This window comes from Schistosoma mansoni, assembly GCF_000237925.1.
Source record: "Schistosoma mansoni, WGS project CABG00000000 data, supercontig 0667, strain Puerto Rico, whole genome shotgun sequence".
In the NCBI taxonomy this organism is placed as follows: domain Eukaryota; kingdom Metazoa; phylum Platyhelminthes; class Trematoda; order Strigeidida; family Schistosomatidae; genus Schistosoma; species Schistosoma mansoni.
The window spans coordinates 1-10983 of NW_017386395.1; the positions used below are offsets into that span (position 1 = coordinate 1).

The 10983-nt window shown below is 36.8% G+C and overlaps 1 protein-coding gene across 1 annotated transcript; it reads left to right on the forward strand.

Annotated features, from left to right (window-relative positions):
• Positions 1-4263: 4263 nt before the first annotated feature.
• Positions 4264-9610, forward strand: Smp_145720 (hypothetical protein; the record flags this gene model as incomplete). The annotated part of the gene is made up of 4 exons (XM_018792139.1): positions 4264-4371; positions 6567-6650; positions 7517-7593; positions 9550-9610. The coding sequence occupies 4 exons, from the start codon at positions 4264-4266 to the stop codon at positions 9608-9610; spliced, it is 330 nt and encodes a 109-aa protein (XP_018643996.1).
• Between the last annotated feature and the right edge of the window lie 1373 nt (positions 9611-10983).

A 10983-nucleotide genomic window follows, 5' to 3' on the forward strand; every position in this document is an offset into this window, starting at 1 on the left:
TCTTGTTATCAATCTCGTAGTATCGAAACCAAATTGAGATCGCGCCGAAATCCACGAACCAGTCTACTAAGAGTACGAGAGTCCGCAGGAAGGTCACAAACAATGGAAGACAGGGATCCTTTGGTACACTTAAACAAACAGGTAAAGTAAAACAATCACTGGTACAGTTGGTTATAATAAATGTTGTAAAGGGACCACAGATCAGACTACAATGAGATCGTATGAGCGATTATTGTCAAAATATACATCCTGTCTATCTTCGTATACAATACATGACTTAATCCGCGCTGATGAATATCGGAGTTAAATAAGTCAAATGCAGGAATGGATTTTGAATACACACAGGAAATCAGAGTGAAGAAGCGAATAGACGAGAGCAAAACAAAAATAACGCACATTGGAGATGGCGGGTAAGCCAACTCGCTTTAATCAAGCGTTAATCAATATTTGTAGTCAGATAAAAATAAGTTACAGACATGTGATGAATAGGATAAAAAGTGTGCACACATACGCTCACATGAGAATAGTCGGATTAATAAGTGAATAGTTAACAAGGTCAGAACGCGACTCATGGTGGGTAGGTAAATTGGCTTGTCCAGAAGCTAAAATAAACTACATGAGCTTAACATATCAACTGACACTACAGACTGCTGCATATTCTTCAGTCATGTCATAAAGAACTTCACATTGGAATCACCGTTACAGTGATTAACAATTTATTAACTGTCACGATAAATTCATTCATAACATTGTGCCTTTGGAATTATATCCGTATATTCTCATGTTTGGTCCCAAAGTGACAGTTTTTTTATTCTATGAGTGTCTCATATATATTTCTTATTGTTATTGGTCATTTCTTCATACAGTATATCTCAATCCACAGCTTATTAATATCGCTACTGCTATTATTTATTCGTATCATGTCACACAGTAATTCGCCAAGCCTTTCATCTCAGACTTTTTCCGTGGGTGCTATCTCTGTATTTTTATCTGTTTTTCATCCTCAAAAGGCTAAACTCTGATTTTTGGTGCTTAGGAAGCTTTTTTGTTGCAAACAGAATCACAATTCGGAGCATGAAATTTAGTTACGGAAATTCGTGGCTACGAGACGACGTCACTGAAGAAGTGCCTGAAGTCATTTTTAAACCGGATCCTGACTTACCATATGATTGCCAAAAAAGAGAGGTCATATGCGTTACCTCTCTCCAACCGGCAGACAATCGATCAACTTTTGGCCAATGTAGAGCTAGGGGATAACACACCTTCCCAATTAAAACTCCATATGACAAGTGTTTTGGGGAATCGTACAGTTGATAAACGCCTATTATATCAGTTGTGGATCAGACGCCTCCCACGAAACATCCAACAGATACTCGCAACTGAAGATGAGGATGTCGATTTTGACAGGCTAGCGGGCATAGTCGATAGAGTTTATGGGTTGAGCAGGACTCACTCAGTATCACACATACAAACAAACCAAACCGACAAGATCGCCGAGTTACGACAGACAGTCGAATACTCCACTGAACAGATAGCTCAGCTCCAATTTTCAAATGCCCATACTGCAAGTGTAGAGGAAGGCTTAGAAGCCGTACACGTCGTAGTCTAAGCATCATCTGGCATAACATTTGTTGGTACCACAGAATGTACGGTAAACAAGCAAAAAAGTGTACTCTTCCCTGTAACTCTGCAAGCACACGGCAAAGGGAACTTCAAGGCCTACGATTAGTGACGACTGCGGTCGCCGGCCACAACTCTCAAGACAGTCGTTTGTCATATGTCACAGACATAAGAACCGAAACCCAGTTTTTAATCGACACCGGGGTAGAGGTTGGTGTGGTACTACCTACCACACTAGAGAAAAACACACCTGACCTCAAAGTAAAACTGAAAGCCGCGAATATATCCGAGACCAAGACATACGGTAAAAGGCAGTTACAATCGCATTTCGGTTCGAAGTCAAACTTCTCAGGGAACTTCATCATAGCTGATGTCCTTGTTCTGATCATGGGTGTTGATTTCCTGCAATCACATCAAGTACTCGTAGATGTTAGAAACCGGAAATTTGTACTTGCTGATCATTTCAGTGAAATCAGAGGAATTCTGTCTAATGAGACGTCTATGCATTTATTGGTCAAACCTCATCGCGAGAGTAACAAACACAGTCCACGCGAAATTCGTCAACTAGAATTCATTTCGACATACGCTATGTAAAAGGCATAGAAAACGATGCATCAGATGCACTATCTAGATTAAATATCAATACTTTCTCAATCCGTGGCATAAACCAGCAAGATATGGCCAAACATCAAAAGCTCGATATGGAGCTAGAAAAACTTTTACAATCTAATGAGACAAAACTATTCCAAAACATTCCCATGAACAACAAGGACACCTTAACCTGTGATATCTCAACAGGTAAAACTCGTCCTATTGTACCTTATGATATGAGACAAAACATTTTTGAGAAATCGCACAACATATCCCATTTAGGTATAAAAGCCACTGTAAAGCTTATTACAGATGGCTTTGTATGATCAAACATAAACAAAGATGTATGAAGATGATTATGAGAATGCATCCAATGCCAGAAGTCGAAAGTGCACAGGAACATCATATCTCCTACAGGAATTTTTCCCGTCGCTTGCTCTAGGTTCGATCACATTCATATCAACATTGTTGGACTGTTACCGATTTCCAATGGTTACACGCATATACTAGCACGTATAGATAGATTCATGAGACGGCCAATGGCCGTCCCATCAAAAGACACATGGGCATCAACAGTGGCGAAGAAATTAGTGGAACGCTCGATTACAAATTTCGGTGTCCAATCAACAATTACAACCGACCGTGGAGCCGTGTTTGAAAAGAAACTTTTTCAACAACTTACAAACACTTTCGTTTTAAAGAGAATCAGAACCACTGCTTATCATCCACTTGTTAACGGAATGGTAGAAAGGTTTCACCAACAGCTAAAAGCCTCTTTGACGGCCGCAGGAGAAGATTACAAATAAGATGCCAAGCTTCCTTTGATATCGGTCGTTGTGCTGCTGAGTTTAGTTATGGAACAACGTTACTTTTGCCTGGTGAGTTCTTTGATCGTGCAACATATATCTCAGCAGATATAACAAACTACATGCAGCAATTGAAGCAACTGATGGAATACATTCGGTCCGTCAAACCACGAACTCAGAAGGTGAAGTCATTTGTACCCATTGAACTAAACAAATGCGCATATCTGCACATCAATCTTAATTCTCTCATTAGTTGCAAGCAAAGACAATCAATAATTTGTCCACAACCCATAAAAACTCATAAATATATATGGTTTTTTCAACACTCATTGCCACATAGACACTCACTTGTTTTCCGTGCGTGCTTGCTATCTGTACGCTTGCGGATTTTACCAAACTTCAGCAATAAACGATCTCTATGACTGGTGTTCAGGCTTTTGAATAATCTCGAGTTAACCCATCATTCTACTAGGAGGTCTAACCTGCATTAAATATTCCGTTAACGGGATATTATTTATTTATTAGAGTCAAATATAGAGGAATAAATCCTCTACAGTCGTTTCCATCATACCAATCGCGTTCTCTTCATAAAAGGAGGTCACTACAGGGTCATGTTATGCGTGTTTCCAAACGGAACGGAAGATCAAAGGTTGTTTTTTGAACGACAATTCCACAGGTAATATTGGTAATTGTACAAACTGTAGGTATTGATTAAAGATGTAAAAGGTACCAAAACTAATTACGAAAAGTCTACTTTAACTATCCTCCATATGGAAACACAATACAGAAGAACGGGCTGTATGTATACTTTCTGCTCCCCAAGAGCAGTCAAATGCTGGAATTTGCTGCCGGTTGAGCTAGTCCAAGTGACTTCCCAGGAGTTCTTTAACAGGAAACTTGATATATTTTTAGGAACTAAGGATAATAGCCCGCTATAATTTACAATTTGTTTTCAATCGTTAAATTTAACTAAGTTCGTAACTATAAGCATCGTTAATTCACTAATATTAGATACGGAAACCTGTCGGGCAAAAGCTTCTATCCCCTTCAGAACCATTTGAAACCACTGCCCTTTTTAAATATAAAAAAAAGGAATGCTAAAAAATCAATAATAACCATTGAAGCTAATAAGGCAGACGCTTATGAGTGGTTACAATAGTTTCTCATCATCAAATTGTGAGCAGAAAGGGTCCATGTATTTTGTAGTTTAGATTCATTGTACACTCCAAACTGTTCTGTTAGTTTGATGTGTGCGTTACAGCTCGATATTTTGCCGAAACTTGAGGAGAGTGCAGAAGGGATAGCAAAACATTTAGACGCATTGCTTCGTTCATTAACATCTACATTAAACCAGGTATTTAGTTATAAATGCCTTCACATGAAGTTGTAAAATGAAGTACTAATGTTGAGATGGGCCCAAACAACCAATAAAGGGGTTTCGCCTTTATTTAAATAAAGGCGAACAAAGGGGAAAAAAAGCGGAAAATATATTGGAAAATAAGTTGTAAATAAAGGGGAAATGCACCGAAATGTCTGCTTTTTCGCCTGTCCGGGGGAAATAAAGCGTAATTTCCCCTTTCTGTCGCTCTGTTTTTCAAATGTCGCTAAATTTCCGATTTTTCCCCTAAATATCCGACGAATAGCCGATTTTTCCCCTATACAACCGACGTGCAGTCGAAAAAGCGACATTTTCCCTTTATTTACGCTTTCATCCGCTTTATTTCCCCTTTGTTCGCCTTTATTTCCCCTTTATTGGTTGTTTGGAGGCAGCTGCCCATGTTTGCTAGCAAACATTTCTGAACAGAAAATAGACAAAGTGGAGTTAATTTCGCGAAAATGTAGACGATTCAGCTTATATTTTGGAAAAGACAGACAACAAGGTTTTAGTTTTTGGGAAAAGTAAACAATTCAAGGAAGGTCACGACATTTGAAAAACAGAGCGACAGAAAGGGGAAATTACGCTTTATTTCCCCCGGACAGGCGAAAAAGCAGACATTTCGATGCATTTCCCCTTTATTTACGACTTATTTTCCAATGCATTTTCCGCTTTATTTCCCCTTTGTTCGCCTTTATTTCCTCTTTATTGGTTGTTTGGGCAGTCTGTTAATTTATAGATATTTTCTCTCAATACGGAAATTTTGAGTAAAATACTCACTAGTTACTTGTACTGGGGAAGAAAGACGAAGTTACGATGCATTACCGTATATATTCACTCCAACTTCCCTCGTGAATTTTCCACAAAGTTCGCATTTATTCCCCCATTAATTGCTTGGGCAGCTGAGCAATTAAGTTACTTTTTTGCTGATTTACAGTAATGTTATGTGTTAATTCCCATCCTCGAGCCGCTCTTCGAGTACAAACATATGTGAATACTTTCATTCACCGATAGATATTTATCGCTCACATGACCGATTGACAATACCATGGGGTAAACTACGCGAAAGGCATTTAGTTTCAAAATATTTGGCTTCATTTCTTGTTGTGCTTAATTCGTCACGTTCCCTCTTGCCACAGACTTAACAACTGGGATCTTATTCTCTAGAGAATAAGATCCAACCAACAGCTGTTGGTTGTAAATTAGTTCAGACAGTCTCGTTAGTGCTCTATTTTTAATATCTCTGTATACGCACTTAACAGTTCACTAAATCCAAACATTGTTTTTAAATCTCATCTCAAAACTATGTTATCTATCATAATTTACCCTGGGGATACTGACTAGTCGGATATGGACGTCCGACTTTTGTCCCAGTGGGTATTCGACATCCACCTATACGGGCGGTTCGTTAGGGAAGAATCGAATGTGCCATTTTTATTTGAATAAAACATCGTTATTTTATTTCATAGTAACATACAGTAAACAAACTCCGGAGTTCAACGCAGTTTTTCACTTGTTTGATATTTAGATATGAATACACTTTAAATTCATAGTTATTCTGTTGTTCCTACGTTCTCCAACTTGACCATGCTAACAAATCTAGGTAATTTCATTCGAATTGAGAGAAGTGTCTATGGTTATCTAGGTGGAGTTTTGTTCTCTGGGTTGGTTGGTTCAGTTGTGAAGCCTTTATTGTTCTTCTGAACAACATCAGCACAAACTTTAGGTAGGAATGGAGTTGTTTCCAAAATTTGTTTAACGTCCAAATAGGTCATGACTGTACGAAGTCACAAAATCAAACTTTGAACTGATAAACTAAGTTGTCTGTTATGCAGTAGCTCTTTGAGTTTAAAAAATATCGGTGAAGTTTAATGTAATTCACAGTTTTTGAAAATGTGACTCATTAATCACGCGAATGCATCTCCTTTGTCATAGACAACGTCTTTTCTGAAAGGTCTGCTCATGCTACTTGACTCCTTAAACAGTGATAGGCAAAAGTTACTTCAAACTGGTATCCCATCTTACATGACTAGTTACTAAGTATTATCTTCATCCAAAGGATAAGGACACTTCTGTCCTAGTTCTATCTATCTCCTTGTAATCCCCTCTCCGTCATTCCTGCTCCTTTCATATTGAAACCAACATAATGGCGTACTGTTTTCTTTATGTTTTAGATGTCAAGTCTTACCTTGGACTGTACAACTGTATTTTCGGATTCCGTAGATTACGCTTGTGAAACTATCGGTGCATGTATAAAGGTTAGTCTGTTGACAAATGGCCAGTTGATATCGGAAGTTTGAAAATGTACGGCCTTTATTAGCCATAATTTCTAAGTATCTGTACATTAAGGGTTGGGTTAGGTTTCTAGGAATACCTCACTAAGGGCCTCTTATAAAAAGTCGAAATCTGGTTGAGTACATGTCTATATGTATACGGCATTTTTGACATAGTTTTAACGTTGACATGTTTCAGTGAATGCTCTGTTTTATCATTTATTACGTGCTCTCACGTCTAAACAGTGACTCATTGCACTGATTTGACAAAAACCGTTTTATGGAATAAGTATACTACGAAGTGATCAACGTACTCACCCACAGTACTTTTCCTATCTTTAAAAGTTTGCTTAACCAGAAATGGGTCATAGTTTTATTTTCACAAGTGGGCTTTGAAGGTATCTCACGATAGACTGGTACATTTCTGAAATGTAATAAAAAAAACAATTCTAGTGTATTGCTGTGCTTAACGCTCTTATCCACAAGTACTGAACAACTCTACGCAATATCCTTATTTAATTAGTTTGGTTCGGATTTGAAACCACTAATCACAACTGTAGACATACACTAGTTCACGCATTATTGTCCGATTGTAAACAACCATTTTAATAACAACGCCACCTTAATATGAATTTAGCACAAGTTCCCAGTGCTTCCTAAAGCTATAAGGTGGGAGGATGTGGGAAGTTTAAATAGCTTAAGAAAATAGGGATTCCCTTATCATTGTAATAATCAATCAGCTAATGGAAAACCTTGTATATTTTGGTCAATTTAAGATTTTTTATTTTTATTTGCACCTGAAATACTTAACTGTTGTTGGAATATTTTCAGAACTTTTATTTCCTCCTTAGTCCACTTATGTTTTAATGGCCAAGTGCGAAGAATTATCCAGATCAATGTCTCAGCTAGAACCTTTGAAAAAAGAAATGTAAGTTACACCTCTTTGTTTCCTATGTCTTTCTTCAGATTGCCTTAAACATGTGTACATATAGCACTAATAACTCTTGTAACTCCTGTTATCCAGTCATCATTGTCTGTTATTTGATATAATGATTTGTTAACTCTCCTGTAATATAAAGAGTGGATATACCATGATGATTCGATTGAGTGAGCCTGAAATACTCTGTTCTTGAGTACTCTATGAACATTATTAGACTGTTAAAATTTGGTGAGCACCTCACAGAAGCGAAAATCACATTGCATTTCATTTTGATTTCACGCTGACCCAACGTTATCCTAAACGGGACTGCAAATCACTATAGATATAAATTCGAACCTAATGTCAAGTCACTGGAAAGATATTCTGTGAACCAAATCAATGCATATCACTGAATTAAATTACATGCTATTGAAAATCATAGGGATCAATTTTTGGCATATGCTTCAGAAGTACTGCGAAGAAGGAGAAACGAGATAATGCTTTCTAAGGATTAGTTTAAAAATCCACTAATCTAGACACATGACTTGGTAGCTTCGAGTAAGCTCAATATAGAAGAATTTAAGATGATATTGACTAATGTAACCGATTTAGAAGTAGCGAACAGAACATAAAGAAGACGTTGACTAGAAAACTTCAATAAGTCACCCAGAAAACTAAAATCGAAGGAAAATATCGTAATAATCAAACTAGATAAAGGATCAGGTGTCGTAATTTTAAACAAGACTGATTCTATAGATAAAACACGTCTTCTGTTTGATGATAAAACTAAATGTCATAAACTAGGGTTACGTAAAGTCTTGGCAGAAAAGATGGAACATCAGCCAACTTCATCGTTGAAATCTGTAAAACATCAATAACTTATTTCTACTTCTACTTGTGACATGCTCAAATGTTCAGGAGCACGCATTCCACGCGTTTGTGGCCTACTTATAGTGCACAAACAAGAGGTTTCATTAGGTTCGATTCTTAGTTTATCAAACACACTGTGTCACTCAACAGAAAAGTGGCTCGTAAAATTATTAAGACCACCACATCGAAAGTTAATGAAACGCAATGTCAAAGACGTTTTTCGATTTGTAAATGTAATAAGATATATGAATTTAACAGAAAAAACCACGTCATCTTTGGATGTAATGTCTTTGTTTATTGATATTTCATTGACTAAAACTATTGATTATATTTGCAAACAACTTGTAGAAAAGAATGGTCTCACCAAAGTTAATAGATAGAGTGAAGAGAATTTTATTGAAATCGATAATGAGTACCTACATCTTGTTCAGAAACAAACGTTATCGACAAATAGATGAAGTAACAATGGGATCTCCCCTTGGTCTCATTTCCACCAATATATTTTTTAGCTCAACTGCAAAACGGCCCATTATGTGATACTCTTAATAAACCAGAATACCACTTCCTTTATGTAGGTGATGTATCAACTACGAGGACTTTAAGAAACATTTAATAATGCACATCCAACGACTAGTTTCACATGTGCTCTCTTTTCTAAAAGTTAGAATGGTTCGATATAAAGTAATGTATCTGGAAAAAATCTTGGACGGTGCAGTACATTCACTTACATAGCTTCGCATCCGTCCAACACAAATTAATCTAAGTGTTCGAGTCACAGGAAAAAAATACTAAATAGTATTCGCAGGGTAAAAATGTGTTGAAAGATTCTTATTGGTGAATCTTATCAGGCGATATCGATTAACGTGGTTCTAGTTCATCACATGTTCATAGCACGAAAATGGATTGAAGTGAATTTTTCACCGAACCGTGTTACTGAATTTTACAAGAGACCTACTAACTTTAAAGTAAATTGTTTTCTAATCCAAAACTTGCCAGTCTAAATATCCTTTGCCGATACTATAACCGAATATGAAATGTGTTGGCAAATTTCCTACTTGTGTAATATATTATTTTATCTTTCTCTCCTTATCTTAGAGAAGGCTTGAAACGAACTTTAAATAAATTTGAGGAGGCATTAAGTACACCATTGAAGTAATTAAAAAGTGAAACTCATCCTATGAGATATTTTTCAATCTTTGTTTTGTAAAGCTTTGGAACATCATTATTTCTTCATGTACATAGCGTGTATAGCATCTCTCCATATTAATACATTCTTAATTATCTCAGTTGTTTTATTTGAAAAATATGTATTTGTTGCTACTATGTTTTCGACTACTAAGTAACGTGATATGAAACTTGCCTCACTATTAGTTGCTTCAAAGATGTTGAAACACATTAATGTTTTTAGTAATGTAGTGAACGAGAACACAAGCGAGGACAGCAAAATGTGTTTGAATAGGTAATTAAAGAACGTCCCAGTAAAATCTGATAACCATACAGTAAATACCCCATTTGAAAAATGTTAATCAATTGTCTCAGAATTGACTGTTCCTCCGTTTCCACACCAAGCACTCTCTGATCCTCATTCTCTTCTCTTCGATCTTACCTTCTGCCGCCAGGCATTTCACTTTGGATTGATGATAAATACCAATGATGTCTTTCGAAACCTGTACTAATCACCTAATGAATTTTATTGATAAGTGTAGCTGACCCTAAACAACTCACATAAGTAAGTTCTCCTATTTCGTAATTGTCACACTTCAAAGAAGACAATCAGCCGATCGTCATGTAAGTGTTTCTCCATCACTTTGACTGGGTCACTCAAGGTACATTTCAACCCGTTATGCAACCCATTATTAAATGTTGAAAAGAGAGTCATTAGACTGTAATACAACACTGTCCCATAAAGCCACCTACTTGAGATGCGTTTTGTAAACAAACCACCAAACAACTTTGGAATGGCATGAATAAGTGACTACACAACTCAAAAGATAGACGTCGAATATCATGAATGACATTTCTGATAACGGGCTCACATCAGTCTGAGAATCAAGAACTGCTATTAGCCAACTCAGAACTACTCAGCAGTCCTAACACAACCCTGACAGTAATACACTCAATGCACTCAGGTTTTCGCATTCGACTCGTAACTTTCAAACGAATGTGATTAAAAGTTCATTCAAACGCGCCACCACAATCTGCTTGAATGATACTTGAGTTTGTCGTTAAGTGAAACTACATTTGTGTGCTTCTAGAGATTACTAAAGTGAATCAAAACATCTGACTAACACGAGTTGACTTTTATTAGTTATCCCGAGGATGTTGCATTTTCAATAAACGCTACGTCAGAATAGATATAGTCTGTTCCACTCCAAATACTTCTGTAAATTTGCAATAGTACTATTGGTGAAAAAGCAAAACAGGTGTTAAGCAAATCAAAGAACCGAAATTGACGTTATTAAAATGCTTATTGACTAATCTCTTCCATGTGTTCTCCAACGGTGTATATAATGAATCCATAAGAGTATT